Here is a 27,398-nt window from a genome sequence, read left to right as displayed (position 1 = left end):
AGTTATCCCGGTACTGATATAGGTTGACGCTGCCTTGATGGTGTGGCACACCGCTCATTTTGCCACGCCGATCCTTTGCATTGTTGTGGGTGGATAGCCATTGGGGAGAGCACCACTCATCCACCAACGCCTCCCAACAATCCAGCCTATCCGCACACCATCTCGGGGGCACCTAAGTTAAGTAAGAGAAATTTGAGCGCTACGCCTACGAATCAAATCAAGGAAACTAAGTATAAGGCCTTAAGAATAGGTAATTACCTTCATGTACTTCTCCTTACTCAGATACTTTGTGCGGCACTTCGACTTGGACATCCTAATACCAGTCGAGGGGAAGTAGTCTCGAATAGCCTACATCCGAGCCCCGTTCCGCCAGTTTTGAAGTAGGAGCCTGCACTCGGCGTCGATAACCCAGCCGCGGCCTCCTCCTGTCCCTCAGCACACTTGTAGAAGGTCTACAATCAAACAAGAAAACACGGATTAGTACAATCACTAGGGTTGCCAATCAAACAAGAAAACACAACGTGGACGAGAGAGGAAAAATTACCCAAAACGTCTAGATCACAACGCCGGCCACCATGTGGCACTCGACACCGCCGATCCTCTCCCCCGGCGGGGCTGGGGCAGCCAAGTAGTGCTCCTAGGTCATTCCTAGCTCTGGAACCTGGCCCTCACCGGGCAATGTGACCCACCCCGGGAAGCTCTGGCGACAAATGACACCAAGGACTGTGTTGGGCCTGCGGACACCACGACCGTGATTCCAAGACCTGCATTATGACAAGGCTAACGCATTAGATATTCGAAGAAACGTGAAGGCAAAAGGTTAAAAAAGAGTAAATGCACTTACTTCTCCCCATCAGGCGTAATCAACCACCTCTGGTCAGGGGTCGCCGGGGTGGGCGGGAGCTTTGTACCACCACGCTGGTAGACATTGCCCCCCCTCAACCCGCTCGCTCTCACGATAGCTATCAGAACTATAGCCACCCTCGCCACCATCAGCATGGCCACTCGCCTCCGGCCAGTCCCCCAATCGGTTCGGCTGTGACGTAGCCTGATCCAGAGTCTCGTGGGACGGAGCCTCTGGGACCAGAGTCTCGTGGGGCGAAGGCTCGTCGGCCTGAGGCTCGTGGACCGGGGTCCGAGACGGGTCCACATCAGGCGACTCCATCTCAGACGGAGCAGTCCTGTGGTCAGGTGAATCAGCTGGGAGTGGCGGCGAGGAAGGCGTAGTAGCAGCCTTCCTACCTCTCCCGCCGCCACGTCCACCTCTACTAGCCTTCTCCTTCTTCTCCCCCCCCCCCCGACCTCTCCCGCCCGAAGAAGAAGCGACCGCCGGTGGTGTCTGCATACTGAGATCTAGCGCTCTCCGGAGGGTCTGGGGTGGAATGGAACTACCCCTCCCACCACGCGCCGAGGAAGGAGCCTCGGAGCGCTCTCGACCACGCCCACCATCTGTCAACACCTGCAATGACAAAGAGTAAACGAAATTAGTACAACATAAAAAAAGAATACCTGACATGAATAATAATATGTATATAATTTAAGTGTATCATCATCATGAACATAAAAAAATGGAATACATAACATGAACTATAATATTAATCTTCATCGTCTATATATGCTTTGGGGTCAATAAATGCATCATCATCATCACTATCAGTAATGACGTGCTCATCAACATCATCATCAATAAATGCATCAACATGTGGAAGGCCTCCTTTACGTAATCAGTCAAGCATTGACAGGTCATCCACAGCAGTAACCTCTTCTTGTTCCGGCTCTTCTTGTTCCGGCTCATGCTCGGATTCACTGTCGCTGTCTACTTCAATGTTCTGGGGTGAAGTAGAGCGGTTCTTGAAATGTTTTTTGGAAAGACGTGTTTCTCGGAAAAACTCTCCTTCATATGTGTCTGGGTTAATGTGAGGTTCATAATCCTCTTCATTGGGGGGAGGTGGTCTAACATGTGGCGGCACTTCATAAACGACATCCCAACCATTGAGATTTGGATCACTTTGGCAGGCCCACAGTAGATAGAAAACTTGGGTTGCCTCTTGAGCCGTAATATAGACATCGGGAACATCCAAATGGGTGCTTTGTTTGATTTCGACTAGCCCTAGATGTTCATGAGTCCTACTAGTCTCCTTCGGCTGGAACCAATAACATTTGAAGACTACGACGTTCGGTGGGTTTGCACCATAGAATAGAAGTTCATAAATTGCTTCAACTCTTCCATAATACTCGGTATCTCCTTCGCCGATAGCAGAGACACAACAATTTGTGGACTTTCGGTCGGCCATAGATAGCTCTTTACCATAGGTACGAAAGTGATACCCGTTGATGTCGTATTTGTCAAATGAACGGACCTTATAGTCAAAACCCTTAGCGACTTGTCTCAATTCGGCGTCCATAGACTCTGAACTAGCCTACAAGTTTAATACAAAATGATTGTTGCATTAGCCGGAAAATAAACGAAGAAATGAAATGGTCTAATGGAAATTACCGTTTGTTTGAACCAAGAGATGAAACCGGGATAGCCGCGTCCATGCATTGCCAGAAGCTCATACTCTTCGACGGAATCCTTTTGGATCACCGCTCCATACGAGAATTTGGCGACGTATCGACTGTATCAAATATCCGGGAATAAGAGCAGTTCAAAGGAATTAGAGATTGCGAAACAATGTACCGAGAACTTACTCGATGTACGGCCACACTTCTGTTAGATTGTTCAAGATATACAACGTAATGGTCCGCCATTCGTCGACATCCAACAATAAGGGAGTATAAGCACCGGCTGGTGAGAGCTTCCCTTTGAATAGGCTGAGGTTGGATCCACCCTTTTTAGGGTCGCCAGCATTGTACCGAGGCTTCGGATTATGCAAATGACGAATTTTGGCTTCGTAGTGTGCTGTCACGAAGTTTGCCGCCTCCTCAGTAATGAATGCCTCGGCTATCGATCCTTCAATTCGACGTTTATTTTTACATTTTGCTCGAAGTGTCTTCTGCATCCTCTCAGTTGCGTAGCACCAACGATTCTGCACGCCCCCCCCCCCCCAATCGTGCCTCGGTCGGGAGATGCAAAATCAAATGTTGCATTGGATTAAAGAAGCCCTATGGAAAGATCTTCTCTAACTTGCAGATCAACTCCGGCGCCAACTCTTCCAGTTCTTCTAGCAATCCAGGCGATAGTTCTTTCGCACAAAGAACACGGAAGAAATAGCTCAGCTCAGCCAGTACTAGCCATTCATCCTCAGGGATAAAGCCACGCAACATCACCGGCATTACCCGCTCAAGCCATATGTGCCAATCATGACTCTTGAGACCAAATATTTTCAATTTTTCAAGGCTCGCTCCCCTCTTTAGATTCGCTGCATACCCATCAGGGAACATCAACTCCTTTTTCACCCACAGGATAATTTCCCTCATATCTGGCCTTCCAAGATTGAACCATGCCTTTGGCTTCGCCCATTTCTTCTTTCCTTTCGGTTGTCGCATGTTTTGTAGCGGTCTATCACATAGAGCCTCCTGATCGACTCTAGCCTTAGGATTATCCTTTGTTTTCCCCTCTATGCCGAACAATGTACCAAAGAGGGCCTCGCTGACATTCTTTTCAGTGTGCATCACGTCGATATTGTGTGGGCAAAGGAGGTTTTTGAAGTAAGGCAGATCCCACAAGCATGTCTTGTGAGTCCAAGCGTGTTCCGAATTATACCCCTTGAAATACCCTGGACGCTCTGGATCCGGCTCGAGAGCGTTTAACTGATCCAGGGTATGTTGGCCTGTCAACGCAGGTGGTGCAGAGTTTTTGACAACTCTACCTTTGATGAAGTTCTTCTTGTCTTTTCTGGACTTATGGCGAGGATCCAGGAACTGTTTATGCATGTCGAAGCAAGAAAACTTGCCACCCGCCTGCAGCCGACGAAACTCAAGAGCTGCCTTGCGTGTGGGGCACGGGAACCTACCATGCACACACCAGCCAACAAATAGCGCATACGCCAGCAAGTCATGCATCGAGTACATGTACCACACGCGCATTAGGAAGTTTTTTTTGTAGCGGCATCGTATGTCTTGATCCCATTATCCCAAGCTTCTTGCAATTCATCCTTAAGCGGCTACATGTACACATTCATACTCTTCCCCAGATAGTTGGGCCCCGGAATTATCAACGCCAGGAAAATGTCTTTCTTTCCATAATCTGTCCGGGAGGGAGATTGAGTGGAATGACAAATACAGGCCAACAACTGTATTGGGCTGCCATCATAACAAACACGTTGAACCCATCCGTGCTTATGGCGATTCGAGGATGCCTTGGATCTGCCGCTTTAGCATGATGTATTGCATCGAAACGCTTCCACGCAAAACCGTCTGATGTGTGTACCAACATCGTCTCCCCATCTGCATCTAGTTCGGTTCTTTTGCCCAATTTGTGCCATGTCATCTGTCTGGTCGTCTCTTCGACCATGAAAAGACGTTGAAGTCTTGATATGATTGGCATATACCGAAGAACATTAACTGGGATTTTTGTCTGACTCTTCTCACCCATATTGTTGTCTACCACAACGTACCTGGAAGACTGGCAAACGGGACAATACTTCAAGTCCGCATACTCAAGCCTAAATAAGGCATATCCTTTCTCACAGGCATCTATCTTCTCATAGGGCATCTTAAGTACACGGAGGATTTTGTCCGACTGGTACAGGTTTGCAGGCATTACATGGCCTTTGGGTAGAAAGCGTCCAAATAGTGTCATCATCGCGTCATAGCATTCTCTGCCCAAGTTGAATTGAGCCTTTAGAGCCATTACTTGTGCGATGGCATCCAGCTGACAAAGCTCAGTGTGCTCGTGGAGAGGACGTTTTGAAGACTCCAACATACCATTGAAGGCCTTTGCAGATTCCTCCATCTCATCATCCGAATCCCGAGCATCATCAAAGTCTTCCACCATGTCCTCCATCCCGGTACCATGCTCATCGGTGCGACGACGACCCTCCTCAGCTCTGGCACGTTGGGCAGACTCACCATGAAATGTCCAGACCGTATAATTAGGCGCAAAACCCCACTTCTGCAGGTGTTTGATCATTTCAAACTCTGACCTCTTATGATAGTTGTCGCACTCAGACACAGGGCACCAGAATTTTCTCTGTCCATTTGCAAATGCGACTCTCACAAACCCCTTGGTTTTTGTTATCCATTCATGGGTCATGTCTTTCTGACTATGTGACCGGTGTACATCCACGCACGATCACTCATCTTGCCTAGCTACTGGACACACAAGAAATATATACATAATTCAGCAAACCATATTCATCAGTTAATAGAGTTTGTCAGTTTTATTATGTCCGTGCAACCTAGACGCTAATAGGTAAAGATAGGTCCTAATCCCACCCGAGTATGTGTAGATTGGGTTCGTTTTCCCATGCTCTACTCCGGATCCGATGCAAAATTTCGGCAGCACCTCCCCACTGTTCTCCTGATACACGTCTCGGCAATAAGCAGAGAGGATGTGTACCCGGAGAACAACAGGGAGGCACTGACGAAATTCTGCATCGGATCCGGAGCAGAGCATATGGGAAAACGAACCCAATCTACACATACTCGGGCTGTCCATGGATAACGTTGGACAATTCGAAAGAATCACGGTTATAAATATGCAAATGCATGCATATTTATAGATGTAAACCTTTCGAACGGGAGACGCATAGTGGTCACGCATACTGATGATTCAATCTACCTACAGCTAGCATGTTTCATCGGCACGAAGACCAGAACATAGCAAATGATTGGGGGAGGAGGAGATGTCATTTGTGATCACCCACGAACGCCGGGGCGGAGCTCGTTGAACGCACGGGGAGGTCGTCGAACACCAGACCCTCGCAGCGACGAAACAACTGCACATTTAAATCCACCCGATCAACACAAATATATATGATGTTTTTCATAACAAAATCGGAAAATATATGACCTAACTCATAATTCATAAATATATGACCCCGTCGGCCTCTGGAAGGCCGAAAAGCACCTTTTCAGTCAACAGGAAGGCGAAGAGGTGTCGGGGGTCGGGGGTGTCGTGTCTGAGTGTCGTGGTGTCAAAGGGGCAAAGATAAATTCTATCCGGCAAAAGTGGACTGTAAAGAAAGCCTGCTACATGATCCTCAAAACATCTATAAGCATATCCTAATTCTTGGCTGCATGCATGTGTTTTTTCGAAGTCTAAGAAGAAAAAAAACTAACATGCCTTTCAGTGTGCCCTTAAATAGTCTGTCCGCTGTACAATGTGATTTTTTCAGTAGGGGTATAAGCGAGAACTCATAGACATCTTACCTTGGGCAAGAAGTGCTCAAGCGAGGAAACGACAGTGACCAAGGCTGGATCAAGCCCAATCTCCTCCTTTGCCTCCCTTAGTGTTGTTGCTGCATCATCAGCATCACCCTCCTCTGCCTTTCCTCCGGGCAATGCAACCTCCCTTGCAAATCTCAAGTGGAGAAAACAAAATCAGATAGGGTTTATCCAGCTCGTGTCTAGGTTGGTATCTATTTGTGAACCTGATGTTCAAATATAAAAGCTAAGGCAAGCCAAACCAGCACTAAACAGAAAAAGCTAGGTTAAAAATCCTCTTAAAATTAGGGAGTGTCTATTTAGCACTTGATTGTTTTTCAATTCGGTAACATTCACATTTCCTGACAAATAAACAGAGGACACTTGTATGTCCAAAAAACCACACCCCGGCGACTATATGCTTTCTATTTCTAAAAAATGGGTCAGGCTAGACTGTCACCTGGTTTCAACTAAACCTGAACCACAAATACCCTGGACCATGGCGAACAACTGCCCATCAGCTTGCGACCCACCAAACAGCCAAACATTGGGGGAAATCCCAGGAAGATCACCAGGTCAGAAACACTTCTACTTACTATATAGTAATAAAATCTGGGGAAATGTTAGTATATTAAATTAGAAACAAACAGGATACTCTGCAAATTACAGAAACTTTGAAGTCTAGAATGAACAAATACAGTGGCAAAAAATCATAGAACCTACACTATAATCCTGAGGTAGCTGAAAATTACACTGCAGACTCAATATTAGTGAAAGCATGCAGAAAAATACAAAAGAATGTGTGCACCTAATAGCATAGAAACATTCAGAAAAATGACAGGAACTCATTTCTGAAGTATAATACAAAAACAAGGCTGCAAAGAGTAGAAAGAGAAAAAAATCAGAGCCTACACACTGTGTTGACAAAGTAAATGACACTGAAAATTATCAAGAATTATAGTGCAAAAGAGTCCAAGAACACCTACAAATTACAGTCCAAGATTTACACTAGCAGAACTTGCCAACTTACACTGCAACTGCCTAACAATTACATTGCAATAGTCCAAGACTTACAGTGTAAATCCCCTAGAAATTATAGTCCACATTAACACAAGAATTGACACTGAAAAGTACCAGAGATTTAAACTTGCCAAAACTTGTCAGCTTACACTGTAAAATACCTACGAATTACAGTGTAACCGCACAAAAAATACAGTGGAAATCGCCTAGAATATACCGTGTAAATTACACTCTAAAAATGAAACATCTACACTGCAAGAATGTTGATGATCCAGGGTTTACAGTGAACTAACCCAGGAATTATAGTGTAAAGTGCCCCTATATTTACACTGTAACTTCCTGGCTCCGGCGGTCTTGAGGAAGGCCGGCGCAGGGAGGAAGGTCGGCGCGGGGCGGGTCGTGGATGGCGCAGGGGCGCGCTGCGGTGGCGGGGAGGGCCGTGGGGCACGCCGCGGTGGCGGGGAGGGCCGCGGGGAGGGGGCGGCGCCGCGGCCTGGCTCGATGGAGGGGCGGGCTGCGGTGGCGGGGAGGACCGCGGGGCACGCCGCGGTGGCCGGGAGGGCCGCGGGGAGGGGGCGGCGCCGCGGCCTGGAACGGTGGAGGGGCAGGCGCAGGGGCGGGCTGCGGTGGCGGGGAGGGGCAGGGGAGGGGAAGGCTGCGGTGGCGGGGAGGGGCGGGCCGGCGGTGGCGGGGAGGGGCGGGCCGGCGGCGGTGCTGGGCGGTGCACTACTAGGAAAAGGGCTATAGATGATATGGACACTGATGGCGCACCAGACATATGGTGCGCCACTACTATATACTAATGGCGCACCATGTGTTGGTGCGCCATTAGTGTCCAAATACTAATGGCGCACCACATCCACGGTGCGCCACTAGTAACAATTTTTTTTTATTTTTTTCAAAACTAGTAATGGCGCACCAGGGGATAGTGCACCATTACTAGTTAAACTAGTAATGGCGCACCACATCCACGGTGCGCCACTAGTAATTTTTTTCAAATTTTTTTTAATTTTTTTTCCAAAACTAGTAATGGCGCACCAGGGGATAGTGCGCCATTACTAGTTAAACTAGTAATGGCGCACCACATCCACGGTGCGCCACTAGTAAATTTTTGCAATTTTTCTTCAAATTTTTTTATTTTTTTCAAAACTAGTAATGCCGCACCGTGGGAGTGGTGCGCCATTACTAGTTGAACTAGTAATGGCGCACCACTCCCACGGTGCGCCATTACTAACTTGACCCAAAAATTCCACCGAATGCACACCACCACCCCCTGGACCGCCTTTTCAGTTTTAAAAAAATAAAAGAAAATGATGGAAATGTCAAAAAAAAATAAAAGAAAATAAGTTTCCCATGTGATATGTGGTCTAGTTGTTGGGAAAATTTACAAATATGAATTTCGACTTTATTTGCAAAATCTCTCTGGAATTTGTAAAATGGGCATAACTTTTGCATACGAACGCGGATTAAAAAAAATTATATGAAAAATCATCTACTCAAAAAGTTACATCCGAATTTAACCGGGGGAACCCCGTTAAACATTTTCAAAATCCTCAAAAACCTAACAGAAAAAAGTTACGGGGCTTTCAAGATCTAGAGGCAAAAAATTCAAAAAATTTCAAACTTACTAGTGGCGCACCGTTTGCTAGGTGCGCCACTAGTAACAGAAAAAAAATTGGTGTTGAATTTTTTTTTGGAATTTTTTTTCAAAAAATGATACGTAATATGACCAGGAAGTTTGAAATATTTTTCAAAATTTCATCATACTCATGAACATGAACAAAGTCCTAGACATCAACAAGGTTTAATAGGATTGATATGGTAGATATATCAACAAGTGCCTGTTAAGTGAGGTGGTGCTGGGGTTGGATAGAACTGTGAAGTTAAGCGTGCTCGGGCTGGAGTAGTGTGAGGATGGGTGACCTTCCAGGAAGTTTGACCACTTAGTGTGATTTGACTTGAGATTAAGCATATTGACCCGAGATTAAGCCATAGTGACCCGAAATTACGAAAAAAATATTTGAAAAAAAATTCTGAAAAAATATTTGAAAAAAAATTGTTACTAATGGCGCACTTCTATGTGGTGCGCCATTACTAAGTCAAATAGTAATGGCGCACCAGTGGTGCGCCATTAGTATTTAATACTAGTGGCGCGGTAGTAGTCGCCATTAGTAGGCAAAACTCGTGCGCCACTAGTAGGCCTTTTCCTAGTAGTGGTGGCGGGGAGGGGCGGGCCGGCGGCGGTGCTGGGCGGCGGCGGAAACGCGGGGTTGGGGCACGCGGGTGCGGTGGTGGGTGGGTGAGGTGGGGGAGAAAGAGGGGTGGGGCCGGGCTGGGAGAGAGGGGGTGGGGCCGGGCTGGGAGAGGAGATAGTCCCACCTCTTTGCCATCAGCCAGCGGATGGTAAAGGCCCACATCTTTGCCATCAGCCAGCGGATGGCAAAGCCCTACCTCTTTGCCATCAGTCAGCAGATGGCAAAGAATCTTTTCCGTCTGCTGGCAGATGGCAAAGAAGTGGGTCTGCCAGCAGACGGAAAAGATTCTTTGCCATCTGCTGGCAGACGGCAAAGAGGTGGGTTGATAGGCCGTTGCAGCACTGGACCCCACCCACCTCTTTGCCGTCCGCCAGCGGACGGCAAAGATTCTTTGCCATCGGCTGGCAGATGGCAAAGAACTGGCCGATGGCAACCAGGTTCTTTGCCGTCTGTCAGTTCTTTGCCGTCTGTTTTTTGTAGCAGATGGCAAAGACGTTTTTTGCCATCCGCTGGCAGACGGCAAAGAGTTGACTGATGGCAAATTCCCTGTTTCGAGTAGTGGGGGATGTTACTGGCGGTGAACGAGGTGGACTTTTTTTCCTCGGGCGAGATGTGTCAAGCGACGCATGGAGCTTTTGTTGAATTTTTCTTTTTCTTTTTTCGTTTCTTTGCGTGCGAGAGGTGGACGGTGACAAAGATGACGCTCTAATCGAACAGCTATTAACAGGCAAATTGTGCGGCCACGCGGAGACCGGCCCAATTTAGACGGGCGCACCGGCGCCTACCACTGGCCTTTAATAAAAGGAATTGGGCTATGTCATCAAGGTGGGCTAGTGAATAGTGATGCACTTGCAGCTTTTAATGAAAAATAATCAGTAGCAAATTAAGCAGCGGCCAAACAAGAAAGAAAACCCTCATTAGACATGATCAAATTAATCAAAGTGGCTCCATCGTCCTCACGTAGGCAAACGTCCGGTAGTTATCAAAAGAGTAGCCTCCCATATCAACGAGCGACATCCCCTGGTGCCCGTGGCCGACGCGCACCGCACCGCGGCCGTCGTCGCGCCGCAGCCTCCATTCCGACGGCGGCGCATCTTTCGGCCAGTGGGCGTAGAAGGACGACCTCTTGCGCACCGTGAGGACGCACCCGCTGTTAGACTCTGTATATATTGGGCCCCATTTTATAATTGTGTTGTACATTATTATGTACCTCTTTATATAATGGAAAAGTCACCTCATGTTGGAGGTGTGCCACAAACCCTAAAACCCTTGTCTAATATGGTATCCGACCTAACGATCTAATGTCTTCCGCTCCGCCTCCGCCGCCGCCGTCGCCTCAAGCGCCGCCGGTACCGCGGTCTCCTTCCCCGCCCTTCTGCCGCCGGCCCCCGTCCACATGGACCACTCGTTCCTCCCGCCGTCCCTCGCGCGTCTCCTCAACGTCGGGACTGCGCCCTACACGGCGGATGGATCGCTCGGCCCCCTGCAGACCCAATCGACGGGGTCTCTCTTCGCCGGCCCGGTGTCTTCGCTGTACGCCGGCGTGTCATCCTCATCGCCCGCTGCTTCGGCCCGGTCCCAGCAACCGTCGCCGCCTCCGGCTGCCATGCACTCCCTTGTGCCCGCGCCGCCGCCACCTACTGCGTCGCACCAGATGCGTGCGATCGCACCTGCTCCGGCTGCCTCCATCTACACTGCAGCCGGCCCTACTGTTGCCGACGTCGCCCATGTCAATCACGGCGGCCCTGGCGGCTACCCGCTGTATGCGGCCTCGTACGGCCCATCGCCACCTGCGCGTCCCTCCTATGGCGCGTACCCTGGCCAGGGCGCGTATCTGGCTCCGCCGCCCTATGGTGCGCCTGGCACATGTACGCACCGGCTGCGGCTCCGTCTGCATCGATGCCCTCTCCTACGCCATATGTGGATGCTGAAGCTGCTCTGGCCGCGATCTCCTCGCCGCCGTTTTTGTTCTCGCACCTCCTTCCGGTGAAGCTTAAACCGGACAATTGTCTGTACTGGCGTGCTCAGGTGCTACCTCTCCTTCGCAGCCATTATTTGGAGGGGTTCGTCAACGGTACCCTGCCGTGTCCACCGCCACATCATCCGATGTTCCGTGCGTGGATCGCTTAGGACCAAGCCATCCTCTCAGCCATCCAGTCTTCTCTGGGTGAGGGTGTGGCCGGGCTCGTCCTCTTTGCTGTGTCCTCTCATGAGGTGTGGGACATCCTGGAGCCGAGTTTTTCGTCTCAGTCTACTGCTCAATCCATGGCCATCCGTGCCAAGCTTGGTGAAACTCGCAAGGACAATGGTACGGTGACCGCCTTCTACAACAAGATCAAGAAGTTGGCCGACACTCTTGCTTCCATTGGAGAGACCCTTCGTGATAGCGAGTTCACATCCTTCATCCTAGCCGGCCTCGACAGGGACTACGACTCGCTTGCCGAGGTGATTAATGAACGCAAGGAGCCTCTTCGTCCTCAGGAACTCTACAGTCGTCTCCTGTCTACGGAACAACGGCTCAATGCACGCCGCCCCGACGTCTTCATCGACTCCTCCGTCAATGCCGTGTACCGCGGCAAAGGCGGCGGCCGTGGCCCCTCTGCAGCTTCGTCCTCGGGAGGGGGGGCAAGTCCGGTGGTGGTGCGCCCTCGGCACAGCAGCAGCAGGCCCCGCGTCCTGGCGCCCCGGTAGTTGTCGTTGACGGCCGCGCCTGCGCCTGCTGTACCGCCTGTGGTGCGGCTCAGCCATGTCAGCTCTGTGGCCTACCTCGCCATGTCGCCTCCCGCTATCATCGCCGGTTCAAGACGGACTTCCTTGGCCTCGGCAATAATGGCAAGGGTAACGAGCGTCAAGTTAACATGGCGCAACAGGGTCACACTCCTTATTATCCTGTTGATCCTTCTTGGTACATGGATATTGGAGCAACAATGCATGTCATGAACGAGCTGGGCAAGCTAACTGTTCAGCAGCCTTACCGCGGGCATGACAAGGTTCACACAGCTAACGGGGCAGGTATGCACATTTCGCATGTTGGACAGGCATCACTTCTAACAAACACCTCTAGGACATTGCATCTTAGAAATGTTCTTCGTGTTCCCACAGTTGCACGTAACTTACTCTCTGTTCCTAAACTTACACAGGATAATAATGATTTCTGTGAGTTTCACCCGTTTCATCTCTTTGTTAAGGATCGTGCTACGAGGAACATACTTCTTAGAGGTCGCTACCGCCGTGGTTTATATGCTCTTGATGCCCCCACCGACGTTCCCGCTCCTGCTGCTGCGTTCCAAGTCTTCAGTTGCATTCGTGTGTCTCCTTCACTATGGCACTCTCGCCTTGGTCACCCAGCATCACCCATTGTTCGCCATGTCCTCCATCGTCATGAGCTACCGTCCGAGTCTAGTAATAAAGATGCTGCCGTCTGTGATGCCTGTCAGCAAGGCAAGAGTCATCAGTTACCTTTTTCTGTTTCTACACATATAGTCAAAACTCCTCTTGAGCTTGTGTTTTCAGATGTATGGGGTCCTGCCCAGCTGTCCGTTAGTGGGCACGAATATTATGTCAGTTTCATTGATGCTTATAGTCGCTTTACCTGGATTTATCTTCTTAAGCATAAGTCTGATGTGTTTAATGTGTTTTTACAATTTCAAGCACATGTTGAGTGACTCCTTAATCATAAAATCATTCATGTACAGTCAGACTGGGGGGTGAGTACCGCAATCTCAGTACTTTCTTTGAAAAACTTGAAATTGCTCATCGTGTCTCTTGCCCACATACACATCAGCAGAATGGTTCAGCTGAACGTAAGCACCGTCATATTGTTGAAACTGGGTTAACCCTGCTTGCTCATGCATCTGTCCCGTTTCATTTTTGGAGTGATGCTTTTACTACAGCCTATTTTCCTATAAATAGGCTTCCTTCGCGGCTCATTCATATGAAAACTCCACTTGAACTCTTGCTTGGTCAGACTCCTGATTACACGTTTCTTAAAGTGTTCGGTTGTGCGTGTTGGCCGCATCTCCATCCGTATAATAATCGCAAGTTTGAGTTCCGTTCAAAGAAGTGTGTCTTTCTGGGGTACAGTTCTGTTCACAAAGGGTATAAGTGCCTTCATGTCCCGTCTAATCGTGTGTATATCTCCCGAGATGTCGTTTTTGATGAGCACGTTTTTCCCTTTGCTGCTCTCCCCCCACCTGACACAAGCTTCACACCGCCAGTGCACCCATCCACTATATTGCCTGATCAATTTGTAGATGATGCACATTCGCCCTCTTTGTTGTCTAACCATGGTGCAGGTATTGGGAGATGTGCACGGCTGGAGCTCCTGGACGAGGTTGACCCTCCAGCTCCCTCGTCCCCGACTGCTACGTCATCCTCGCCCGCTCACGTCGATCGGCTGGCTTCGTGCATGTCCCATGCAACGAGCCCGCCTGCGCCCGCGATCGCGGCTGCTGCGCCGCGCGTCAACACTCCGGCCCAGCCGTCGCTTCTGCTGACTGGCGCGTCGGCCCAGCGGGCCGTCTCGTCTGCATCGGCGTCCCCGACACCGACGCCTGGGCCATCCTCTGGACCGACGCCTGGGCCGTCACCTGCGCCGATGCATGGGCCGTCCCCGCCTGGGAGCCCCCTGCCGTCCTCGTCGCCTGTGCGGCACTTGTCCCACTCGCCTGGATCGGCGTCGCCCTCCAGTGGGTCGACGTCTCCTGCTGCGTCTTCCTCGTCACCGCCACCGACTGCATCGGCATCTGCCATGACGGATGCTGCGTCTCCTTCGTCATCCTCACCGTCGGTTTCGCCACCTGCTCCGCCCCCTGTGTTGCGTCCTCATACACGCAGCAAAAGTGGGGTGTTTCGTCCTAAGGAACGCACGGATGGCACGGTGGCCTGGCTTGCGACTTGCATGGCGCAGGCCCAGTCCGACCCTACTGCTGAGCCTCGGCATTTTCAGGCTGCCCTGAGTATCCCTCACTGGCGTACTGCGATGGAACAAGAATACCACGCTCTTCTTAAGAATGAAACGTGGCGACTGGTTCCTCCCAAGGCTGGTGTCAACATCATTGATTCGAAGTGGGTTTTCAAGGTAAAGAAACATGCTGATGGTTCTATCGAGAGATACAAGGATCGACTGGTTGCTAAAGGATTCAAACAGCGCCATAGCCTTGATTATGAGGACACCTTCAGTCCAGTGGTCAAACCTACCACGATCCGGCTTCTGCTCTCACTGGCTATTACCCGTGGATTGTCTCTTCGTCAGCTTGATGTTCAGAATGCTTTCCTTCATGGTGTCCTTGAGGAGGAGGTTTACATGCGTCAGCCTCCCGGTTTTGTTGATCTAGCTCGTCCGCGGCATCTGTGTCGTCTTGTTAAGGCACTCTATGGTCTGAAGCAGGCTCCGCGTGCTTGGCATGCGCGTCTTGGCACCACTCTTCGAGCTCATGGATTTGTTCCCTCTCTGGCCGATACCTCATTATTTCTTCTTCAGCGACCTACAGTTACTATGTACCTACTGGTCTATGTTGACGATATCATCCTGGTCAGCTCCTCGGACTATGTTGTGGATCGCTTGGTTTCTACTTTGAGTGCTGATTTTGCGGTTAAGGATCTTGGGCAGCTTCACTATTTCCTTGGGCTCGAAGTTCTGTCCTCTGGTTCCGGCTTGACTCTCACTCAGCAGAAGTATTCTCTCGATATTCTTCGACGGTCTGGTATGCTCCAGTGCAAGACGGCTACTACACCTATGTCCTCCACTGACCGACTATCTGCTCTCGATGGTTCTCTCCTCTCTGCTGATGAGGCTACTGAGTATCGCAGTATTGTTGGCGGCTTGCAGTACTTGACTATCACTTGTCCTGATATCTCCTATGCTGTCAACCGTGTCTGCCAGTTTCTTCATGCTCCTCGAGACTCTCACTGGACTGCGGTTAAGCGCATCTTGCGCTACATCCGGTTCACTTCTTCTTATGGCTTGCATCTGCAACCGGCCCCCTCTGGAGTTCTCTCTGCGTTCTCTGATGCAGACTGGGCTGGGAGCCCAGATGACAGACGATCAACGGGGGGATATGCAGTGTTCCTTGGTTCGAACTTGATCGCCTGGAATGCTCGTAAACAAGCAACGGTGTCCCGCAGTAGCACTGAAGCAGAGTACAAAGCAGTTGCAAATGCCACAGCAGAGCTTATTTGGATACAGTTTTTGCTCAGAGAGTTGAAGATCCCTCAGAAGCAGCCGCCGGTACTTTGGTGTGATAACATTGGTGCGACGTATTTGTCTTCAAATCCAGTCTTTCATGCTCGCACCAAACACATCGAAGTTGATTATCATTTTGTCAGGGAACGTGTTGCCCAGAAACTGCTTCTTATCAAGTTCATCTCCTCGAAAGATCAACTTGCTGACATCTTCACGAAGCCACTGCCTCTTCCTCAGTTTGAAGGGTGTAGGCGCAATCTCAACCTGGTGAATTCTTCTGAGCACGGTTAAGATTAAGGAAGGGTGTTAGACTCTGTATATACTGGGCCCCACTTTGTAATTGTGTTGTACATTATTATGTACCTCTCTATATAATAGAAAGGTCACCCACGTTGGAGGTGTGCCACAAACCCTAAAACCCTTCTCTAATGCCCGCCAGCGAACGCAAAGTGCGGCCCTGGAACATGCTGCCCGACGACGTACCGGTGGATCCACCCCTGTCCCTTCTCCAGAACCCACGCGTCGGCCGACATGGAGCCACCGGTGACCACGCCCAGCCTCCCGCGCACCTCCGTCAGGTGGTAGCGCATGTGTCCGGGCGGCAGTGAGGGCAGCGCCGGGGCGGCGGGAGCGACAACTTGCTCGTCGTCCAGGTCGAACGCCGCGACCTTGCGGGTGCCGCTGAGCGTGACCCAGAGCCAGTAAGTCATGCCGTCGACGCTGACGAGGGGCAGCCCGGACCGGCATGCACAGGCACCTCCCGCCACGTGGCCTCCCCGAGCGTGAGCACATGGACGGCGTCGAACTCGCAGACCCGCTCGTAGCTGCACGGGACATGCACCACCTTGTACTTCCCCGTCGTCGGGTGGTACGCGAAGCCGTATGCCTCGTGCCATGCCTTGGCCTCGCTCCACTTGGTCTGCGTGATGTGGCGCCCGACGAGCTGTGCCGCGCACGGCAGCGCCGGGACAGCGAGGGCCTCGCCGGTGGCCGGGTTGACGACCGTGACGGCGCCGCCGGCGCGCTCCTCGTTGTCGCAGAGGCAGAGCAGGCCGTTGCACGTGCCGACCAGCTGCACAGCACTATCGCCGTAGTGGAGGCGTTTCGCGGCGTTCCTCCAAAGCGGCCTGCAGCTCCCCGCCGCCGCCCCCGCCGAAGACAGATCGTCGATTATGTACGCGACGCCGCTGCTGGGGTCCCAGATGAGGGGGCTGGCGCGGCTCTGCATCTCGGTGGTGCGGCTGTTGACGACGTCACGCCAGTGACGGCAGACGAGACGTGCCCGGCGCCGGGAGCTCGGCGGCAGCCGCCGCAGGATGTCTGCCAACACGTCGGTGGAGAAGTAGCGTTCCATGGCCCGCCCGCCGTGATTCTCTTTCTTCTTGGATGGGATCTGTCAATAAGTTTGTTGTTGATGTCCTTATTTTTAGCCGGGGCTCACGTACGTAGCTGCCAAGTTTGAGTAGAATCCGTCACGGGAACAGGTCTGCTCCTATACTTTCCCGGAAGTTTTTAGGAGACCTCCTTCTCTTTTTTTTTATAGAATCGGTTACCTCCTGTTCGACGCCCGCAGGCGTCAAAACAGCGGAGGCAACGCACATTGGCCCAGCCCAACATGCATTACTATACTGGACTGCTGAGGACGCGTACTGTAGCAACATGTACGTCTACTGTAGCTGTTCGGTTTTTGGATCCCTATAAAAAGAGCTGCTCGTTTTTGGTCATTTTATCTTTCTAGTTTTTATTTTTCGCAATTTTACTTTTTTATAATTTTCTGTACAGTAAACAAGTTTATATATATGGTGCTCATTATTTCAATACACACTGAACATTTTTTATCAAACACGATGACCTTTTTTGTGTCAAACATGAAAGTTCTAAAAAAACATGAATATATATGTTGAACAATTTTCGAATATGCATTGAACATTTGGTAATATAAGTTGATTTTTTTAATATAGATTGAGCATTGGTGTAACATATGCTCAACAAATTGCAAAACGACAGTGAATATTTGCATTATTGAACTGTTTCTAATATATTATGAACATTTTTATAATGCATCATGAACTTTTTGTAATATATTGTGACATTTTCTTATATGCGATACACATATTTGTAACACACAGTGAATTTTGTATAATACACAAAAAAAGAAAGAAAAGGAAAAATAAGAAGAAGAAATAGAAATAGTAAAAATGAAAAGAAAAAGAAACCGAAAAAAGAAGAAACAGCAAAGTGACTGTGGGCTGCCCAAACCTGGGCATCGGGAGGCCGAGCTTCAGCGATGCCACGACGTTTCACCTTCACCTCACCTTCTGCCATTCCGCCATTCTTCTCTCCCATTCTGTCATTTTGTTCCCCTTCCGCCATTCGCGCAACACACCTTCCGCCATTCATGGCAACACACTTTTCACCATTTCGCACAGCACACCTTCACACATTCTGCCATTCGCAACACACCTTCCGCCATTCGCAGCACACCTTCCATGCTTCCTTACACCAAAGTACTGCATGGGGGATGTTGCAACCGGCTAAGATGGTGCTGCCATTGGCACGTTGTGAAGCTGCACCTAGTAGCACCAATTGCTACGTCCGGCGATGTTTTTTGCTTGACCCACAGAAAACGGAGGATGCAATCGTCATTGACTTTTGGTACCACACGCAACAGTAACTGCTACAATCATTCATAGCGAAGCTGCGACCATGATGGCAGTGACGGCGATTTGCTACAACCGTTGGCTTTTTCTACGACCAACGGGGAAATTTGCTACAACCCAGGTCATGTCATCTGCTAAACAATGGCATCTGCTGAACAATGACACCTGCTGGAAAAAAATTATAAACTACCATGTAAAAAATTTCAACAAAAAAAAGGGTCCGCCTGTGTCACATCCAGATATGAGATAATACCTCACATCTAAGTATGATGTCAGCACCCACCTCATTTTTTTCATTATTTTTTCCTATTTGTTTGATTTCAATATGTCAAAGCCCAAAACTAAAAACCAGCACGCCCCGGGTACGCCTGGGTGGCCGGCCTATACGTAAATTTGGTCGCTAGCTCCCATCAAAAGAAAAAAAATCTAGACGCTAGATACGAGTACAAAAAAATCTGATCGCTAGCTTTTTCTGGAAAAAATCTGATCTCTAGTGCTAACATGGATTTGTTAGCTTTTGCGTCTGGTCGTTATACATTTACAAGTATGTCTCTCAGCTAGCTTCTACGCTACCAATGATTTTGTTTGCCTTTTAGTTTTTGTGTTTTTCACCCTTATATTTTATAATTAATTTTCAGTGAGGAACAAAGTTTGATCAAAACATATTATAAAGACACATGTTCATGAATTTACATAAAAAATTTCAAATTATAAAAATCTTAACAAATACCAAAAAAGTTCTAATATACAGTAAACAATCCTTTAATAAATGATCATTTTTCTGAATACACACTAATTGTCTTGCAATATATATTGAACATTTTTTATTAAATAGTCAAAAAATTATATACATTGACCTTTTTATTTATAGTAAATGAAGATTTCTATAAATACATTAAATTAATTTAAAACACATACTAAATAATTGATTGTGCATTCAAAAAAGTTCATGGATTACAAAAAAATATTTACGATTCAAAATTTATTCGCAGATTAAAAAAATATGTTCATAATTCCGAAATGTTCATGATTTAAAAAATGAAAATAAGTTTAAAAAAGGTTCAGCAATTTTAGAAAATAGCAAGGAAAGGATATGTAGAAAAAATGAATGAAAAGTAAACAGGAAAAAAACTAGAAAATCAAATAAAGAAAATAGATAAATAACAAGAGAACAAAAATGAACACATTTTGAATTTTTTTTTTAATTTGGTAAGCACAGAAAATTTTAGGAAAATATTTTTTTTATGAATTTTGGAACATTTATTGAAACTTGTGAATTTATGAAAAATGGAAAAAGAATCAGAAAAAACAAAAAAATGAGATCAACTTTTTAAAAATAGAAAAATTAAAAGGAGGGGAAAACTAAATGATGGAAAAATGATAAAATAAAAAGCAGAATAAACATGAAGAAAACAAAAAAAAAAGTATCCTAACTACTTGGGTCGGCTCATCTACGGTTTGTTCGTTGTCGAGGGTGGACTTGCAACTGGGATAAAAAAGGTCGGACCCCCAAAGGCGTGTCGAGAGTAGACTCGCAATTGGGACTAAAAACGATCAAGCCGCAGTTGCGAGTTGAATTTGGACTTACAACTGGGACAAAAATTGTTGGGCCCTAGTTGCGAGTCGAGGGTGAACTTGTAACTGGGACAAGAAAAGGTCGAGCCTAGTTGTAATTCGACGATGAACTTATAACTTGGACAAAAAAAGGTCGGCCCAGTTGCAAATCGAGGGTGGACATGCAATTGGACTTAAAAACCCGGGCCCAGTTGCGAGTCGAGGTTGGAGTTGCAACTCGGACAAAAAAGGTTGGGCCCTAGTTGCAAGTCGAGGGTGGACTTGCAATTTAGACAAAAAAATGGTTTGGCCCCATTTACGAGTTGAGAGTGGACATGCAAATAGGACAAAAAAGCCTGGGCCCCAATTACGAATCGAGGGTGGACTTCTAATTGAGGCAAAAAAAAGGTTAGACCCAGTTACGAGTCGAGGATGGACTTGTAACTAGAACAAAGGGGCCTGGTTGCGAGTCAAGAGTGGAATTGCAACAAGGAACAAAGGTAAGGCCCAGTTGCGACTCAAGGGTGGAATGCAGCTGGCAAAAAAGGTCGGACTTGCAACTGGGACAAAAAAAGGTGAGGTCACAGTTATCTGTCGAGGGGGGATTGCAATTGGGGAAAAAGGCCGAGCTCCAGTTACGAGTCAATAGTGGACTCGCAACTAGAAAAAAAGGTCGGGCCCCAGTTGCGAGTCAACAGTGGACTTGCAACTGGAAAAAAGTAGGTCGGATTCCATTTACGAGTCGATGGCGAACTTACAACTCGGACAAAAGAGGTCGGGCCCTAGTTGCGACTCGAGGGTGGCCTTGCATCGGGGACAAAAAAGACCGGGTCCTAGATGTGATTCGAGTGCGGACTTGCAACTAGGAGGAAAAAAAGGTCATGCCGCAGTTGCGATTTAAGGGTGGACTTGCAACTGGAACAAAAAAGGATGGGTCCCAGTTGCGAGTCGAGGGTGGACTTGCAACTGGGACAAAACAAGGTCAGGATCCAGTTGCGAGTCAACGGCCGACAAAAGCGAAGCCAAAAAGGTCTAGGCCAACAACAGGATACGCAGTAAACAAACATCAATAAGCGAGGCGGGAGATAGAGAGCTTGCATGAAAATTACGGGAACGAAATCAAATGATGAATTTAAAATAGACTTATAAAATTTTAAAAATCATGAATTTTAAAAAGACCAAAACAAGAGATAACAAAAAAACAAAAAATTTAAAGCCAAAAAGAAAAAAAATTAGAAAGAACAAACAAGGAAAAAAATTGCGACAAAACTTCCAATCTATTCATCAACTGTCAAGGTAGTACAAAGAACCCCAGAAGTAAGAATTACATCCAGGTCTACGGCGACTACAAGCACTGGAGCGAGCCAAAGGCGGGCCGCCGTCATCGCCCCTCCCTCAACGGAGCCGGGCAAACATTGTTGTAGTAGACAATCAGGAATTCATCGTGCTAAGGCCCCATAAGACCAGTGCACCAGAACAGCAACCGCCGCCGATAAAGAGACATCTAGATTGGCAGGATGCAACCTGCAGACACATAGACTAACGAAGACCGGATCCAAACGGATCCACCGAAGACAAACGCTGAACGGATCCCACGAGATCCGCCAGAGACACGCCTCCACACGCCCTCCGACAATGCTAGAAACATCCCCGAGACGGGGGCTAGGCGGGGAGGACCTTATTCCATCTTTAAGAAGTCGCCTTCGCCTCGTCTTTCTGAGCATGACACGAACCCTAACAAAAACTCCAAAAAACATCTAAAAACGAAGCCCTCCCGTCGGCAAGGGCCAGGATCCACCACGCCTCCATGATCCAAGGACCATAGGAGACGAGGCGGACCGGCGACGGCGCCAGCGAGAGACAGGGAAACCCTAACTCGGATGTTGCAGAAGCCAGGAGCGAAAAAAAGAGTACTACTCAGGATAACAAGGAAATTTTATTAAAGAGTCTTGTTCCAAAAGACCGAACTAAAACTACAGATGTGCCATAGTTATTGCACATCTAAGTAACTTAATCAAGCATAGAAAAAAGAAAAGAAGGAAAGAAAATACCCACACGAATCTTTGTGTAAGATCAATGATACATGACTTAGATGTGCAATATTTATGGCACATCTAGATGTGCTTTAGCAAAACTGAAGTACAAATTGGCGCCCTAGCGCCCTTCTCACGGAGCGTAGCTATACGTTTCCTTACTTCTCCTTGCTCTCAATTACATTGCCTTAAAAAATTATATCCATCAAACACATGGACAGCCTAACCCACAAAAAATGCACAAAAGAAAATGGTTATTTTCGTCATTGGGCCAGGCCCAACAGAAACAACCTGACACAACTGAGCAACAAACATAGCTGCATGGGGTGTGTTACAAAAAAAATTATGCATGGGACATACGAGTGCGAGGGACCGTTGCACGAATCTTATAGTAAAGTTTTATCCTATGCTGATGAACTTAGATGTGAGATAACTACTTTACAACTAGGTATGAAATAGCAATAAAAAAATGTCATCCGCCGAACAATGGGGGGCCTAGGGTCGAGGTCTCCTGGGTGCGAGAGCGAGTCGCCAGCCACTGCGCTGTGATGTGGTGTTTTGATTCTCTAATAATACGTTTGCTGGTATTTGTCACACAGCAGACTACTTTGGCTCCGATTCTGTATCAAGATTCACACAAATGAGACCGACGGCAGATGGGACGTAACCTCCAGCGAGCGCCTGTCGTCCGTCTGATCCAGCGTACGCTGGACTAATAAAAAAAGGGTCATTTATCCTGGTTCTAGAGAGCCTTTAGTCCCGGTTCTGGAACCGGGACTAAAGGGTCGGTACTAAAGGCCCTCCATGTGGCTGCTGTCTGGAGCTCCACCTCTAGTACAGGAAATTTTACGATTTTTTTTTAGTTTTTTATGATTTTCAAATTTCTGAATTATTTTACCTCTTAATCTCTAATCACCCATCATCACTGCTCAATTTAACCTCTAATCTCTAATCACCCCTCATCATTCCAAATCATCTAACTTCCCGGCCGGTCACCCATCCTCTCACTACCCCAGCCTGAGCACGCTTAACTTCTGGGTTCTATTCCCCCTCGTTTCCAAGTCTGCACTTGTTGTTTTCCTGACAATTGTAATATGTCAATCCTATTAATCCTCAGGAGTTTAGCTTGAGCATGAAGTCACACGTTTCACTGTTTGAGTTTGAAACTATTATTCTAAAAAAAATATTTAGTAACACTAATATTTCTTGAGTAAGTAGTTTGACCAGATTTGACCAAAATTCAAAAAGATTGAAATAATTATTTAGTAACACTAATATTCTTGAATAATTATGTAGTAACACTAATACTTCTTGAATAAGTAGTTTGACCAGATTTAACCAAAATTCAAGAAAAACTGAAATTTAAGCATATCTCTTTTTTTCCTTTTAGAATTTGAGGATTCTAAAAAATTGCAAACAGGCTATAGGCGGTCAAAATCGGATGTGGATTTTCGTGCTGAACATTTTGATATATCTCAAACCGGGACTAAAGGTCTAATTTTTAGTCCCGGTTTGAGACACGAACCAGGACTAAAGGGCACGTCCCGGTTCGTGTCTCAAACCGGGACTAATGGCTTTAGCCGCTCGTAATGCAACCGGGACTAATGTGAAGACTAAAGCCCTGTTTTCTACTAGCGTGGACGGAGCCACGTACATGCACGTTGGATCAATCGGTGTCGGTGGGCTCATGATGCGTCACATGTCTCTCTCTGGCTGTTCGCCAGCGATCACGATCCCAATTTGTTAAATCTAAACTTGGTCAACGAGCCAGCATGTCATCGACTGCATCATCAAATGAGAAATGATATGCCCTCCGTCATGTCCTCCCCTCCCCGGTAGCTAGCTCTCCTGTAGGCCCTCTCTCCGCCCGTGACCACCACCAAGAGGCGTCCCCGGCAGCAATCAACGACGGCGGCAGGGACGCTTCCCGACGTCTCAACTCTCAAGGCGAGTCTTCTCCACTGATTACTCCCCTCCTCTTCCTCCTTCATTTCTCTGATTTGTCTTTCTGCTTCAGTTCGAACAGACTGAGGGTAATTCCGTGACAAGTAACCCGCCACATCCATCTCAATCCTTCCTACCCTCCACCAACAACCATGCCGACGCCTCCGACTCCGGCGACGAGGCCTGCACCGACGCTGCCGGACGAGCTTATCGAGGAGGTCTTCCTCCGCCTCCCGCCGGACGAGCCCTCGAGCCTCATGCGTGCCTCCCTGGCCAGCAATTTTTGGCTCGGCCTCCTCACCGGCACTAGCTTCTCCGTTCGCTACCGAGAGTTCCATGATACTCCCCCCATGCTTGGCTTCTTTTATTCTTGGCTCCACGCCGACCGCCCCCACGACGAAGGAGAACGCCCCGTCCAGCGCTTTGCCTTCACCACAAAATTCGGCGCGCGCATTCCCGAGGTCCAGGAATGGGACGACTATGAAGCGTTGGACTGCCGCCATGGCCGCGTTCTCTTTGAAAACCCCTTTGGTTGCCCCGCCCCGCTGTTCGTTTGGGACCCCATGACAGGCTGCACGAGATACCTGGAGAAGCCCGATGGATGCTGGGGCGATGGGGCCACGGTGGTCTGTGCTGTGAGCGGCTGTGACCACCGCTTGTGTGACGGAGGGCCCGTCCGTGTGGTCTTTTTCACGACCGGTGACGGTGATGGTTGTGTTGCACACGTGTCCGTCGCGTTGCTGGAGATGGATGATGCATGGAGCGAGAGCTCTGATCTTGATCTTGAGCTTGAGTGGACCCTGAGCCCTGGTCTTGAACTTGAAGCTAGGCATGCATTCATTCCTGAAATAATGCCCCCTGTCCTCATCAAAGACGCACTCCACTTCATGCTTTCCATTGTTGATGGTGTTCGTGACATGGCTATTCTCAAGTACGACATGGCCTCTGATGGCTTGTCATTGATTGATCTACCGGACGTGCGCTCTAATGGCTTACCACTCAAAGACCATTCCTTTATCCCCATGGCCATGGGGGATGGCAATTTGGGGTTTGCACAAGTGGACGGGTTAACCCTCAACCTATGGTCAGGCTCAATCCAGACGGGTGCCGAGGGCCTTGCGTCATGGACTCAGCATAGAGTTGTCGATCTTCAGAACCTTCTCCCTATTCAGAATCCCAAGGAAAGTCTTAGGCTGATTGGATCCGTGGAAGGCAGTGATATCATTTTCGTGACTACAGACCTTGGCATCTACCAGATTAGTCTCAAGTCCCTCATATGGAAGAAGCTATGGAAGAGCGAGAAGTTCAGTGCTTTGATTCCGTACATGAGTTTCTACAATCCACAAGGTATATTTATATGTCCATTTCTTTCTGATTTGGTAACAACCACCCTTAAATAATAAGCCCTCTGTCCCAAAGTAAGTGTCGCTCTGAAATATTTTACACCTAGTTATATTTGATGTTTAACCAGATGAAAATTTATATTTGATGTTTTTAATTTGTGATAATGTATGTAGGCTCAAGAAAACTTTGAGCGCTATGTACTATACTTGAATGTTACACCTAGTTATTCTTATGAAGGGGTATGGAATCACACAAATAAATCTACATTTGCAGAGAGGATCAACCCCTACGATGAAGCTCATTGATGGCTTAGTGTTGGATGTGCTTAAGAGCAGAAGGCCAATATCATCAATTGGAAAAATGACCACTTGAAGGGGCAACGTGGTCTCGTGATGAATTATGCATTATTAATAGCTGGTTTGGTGCAATGGTGTTTGTTTTGTCATTTTGTTGGTAACTTAGTCGGCCAGCTTAATAATTCCAGGTGTTAAGTGGCATGCGTAAGCGGGTGAAGGGATTATCTTTGTAATGAACCTACTAGTTGTCACAGGATTTACGGATGGACAGAGCTAACCGACTTTAATCTTCTTCCTCATAATTGAAATGTCTTATCTTTCTGTAATTGATGTCTTAATATCTTTCAATATCAAGTTGCCGTATTTGGTTTGCCGCCTCTTCATGCCTGCATATTGCCTCACACTAGAGGTCTCTCATTTTGCATCATGCTTATCAACATCTAGAACCTTTGTGCAACCATCGATGACGTCAGGAATCACCAAATTTTAAATCGCGGGCGAAAGTTGCGCGATCGCGGCGCAATCGCTGGCTGGAAGCTTCTCCCCGCAACGCAATCCTTCAAAAAACGCAATCTGACGCTAAACGCGCGATCATGCGCGAAATGGGACGATTTGCCTTCCCTTTCGCTGCCCTTTTGCTGGGACGGGCTTAATGACTGAAACAAGAAAAAGTCATACAACATGGGGGGGAGGGGAAATAAATACTCCAAGCTTGCTAGTAAGCTCTTCTGGTATTAAAATTGACAATATTCTAGACAAAAAACATTTGGCAGAAATTCTCATACTGATAAAAGTTACAGATTTTGAGGCGTGAGAACAAGGTACTACACGGAGGCGGAGGCATATCTGATTGACTCTATAGAATGGTGCAAGGGTGAGTATGAGAAGAGTTTGAGCAGGTTACGTGCGGTGCTCTGCTATTTGGTTTTCATGCCTATGAATTGATAGACAAAGAAGGCTCCAGTCTAGAGTAGCATGTCGTTCTTCAGACGGTTACAGGTACAGGTTCAAACAGTTCTCTGTTGTCCGGTAGGAAATGGTACTGTTTGACCTGCAAGAGACTAGTAATGTGCACCAGGAAGTGGAATTATTTGTCCTGCCCGAGATTTATAAAGATCTCATAACTAATAATGGGAGTAGTAAAGTTACAGATCTTGAGGCTTAACAGCAGGAAGTGAAATTGTTTGGTCTGCACCCCTGAACCTGACAGTCTTTTTTGTTGTCCAACAGGAAGTGAAATTGTTTGACCAGCTAATAATGCATGATTAGGGGAAAAGCATTGGGACGTGGCGATCTTCTGTATGCCCAGCCCTGTTGCTGCATTAGCTCTACAACAAGCATCAGTGGACAGAGGTTAGTAGTAGCGATGATCAATGTACCCTTGCAATCTCTGACAAAAAATAATTTACTTATTCACTTGAACAGAAGGAGGCGCCCTAGCCCCTAGGGCGCCATTTCTTTGGAATTCAAACACATAGTACATCTAGGACTTTGAAGTCCCAGGGAACAAAGTTGCTCAGCCCGAGCAACATTGGGCACTGCATAGCCCTTTGAGCTGAAGTGAACTAGTACAGTAAGCAGAGGGGGATACAAGTACAACGCACAGCTTTTCAAAGAGCATTTACTGTAGCACAATTATGTGCCACGCCACATTCAAAATCCCTATCGATGTGACATATCCTCAATCCTACTAGATCGTTATAAGCCTCCAAGATCTGCGAGATCATGTCAAATTTCCCACTGTCTTGGATTGGAAAGGAGGTCACCTGAAGCTGCAGCTTAGCTAATGTTTGATCATA

At 47.9% G+C, this 27,398-nt stretch overlaps 1 protein-coding gene and 1 pseudogene across 1 annotated transcript; one reads left to right on the top strand and one right to left on the bottom strand.

Moving 5' to 3' along the window:
• LOC123121208 (uncharacterized) overlaps positions 1-27,398 on the bottom strand; it is a 36,818-nt pseudogene that overhangs the window by 7,841 nt on the left and 1,579 nt on the right.
• LOC123126188 (uncharacterized) lies at positions 23,861-25,976 on the top strand. The gene is made up of 2 exons (XM_044546568.1): positions 23,861-25,306; positions 25,577-25,976. The coding sequence occupies exons 1-2, from the start codon at positions 24,112-24,114 to the stop codon at positions 25,606-25,608; spliced, it is 1,227 nt and encodes a 408-aa protein (XP_044402503.1). The 5' UTR covers positions 23,861-24,111; the 3' UTR covers positions 25,609-25,976.

This window comes from Triticum aestivum, chromosome 5D, assembly GCF_018294505.1.
Source record: "Triticum aestivum cultivar Chinese Spring chromosome 5D, IWGSC CS RefSeq v2.1, whole genome shotgun sequence".
NCBI classification, from domain to species: domain Eukaryota; kingdom Viridiplantae; phylum Streptophyta; class Magnoliopsida; order Poales; family Poaceae; genus Triticum; species Triticum aestivum.
The sequence above is the reverse complement of the archived record's forward strand: the minus strand, read 5'-3'. Positions and strand labels throughout refer to the sequence as shown.

What these genes read in the sequence shown, in the direction of transcription:
- LOC123126188 (XM_044546568.1), top strand. Translation starts at nt 24,112, where the DNA reads ATGCCGACGCCTCCGACTCCGGCGACGAGGCCTGCACCGACGCTGCCG. An exon ending in GAGTTTCTACAATCCACAAG is followed by an intron (nt 25,307 to 25,576) that starts GTATATTTATAT and finishes CTACATTTGCAG; the next exon opens with AGAGGATCAACCCCTACGAT.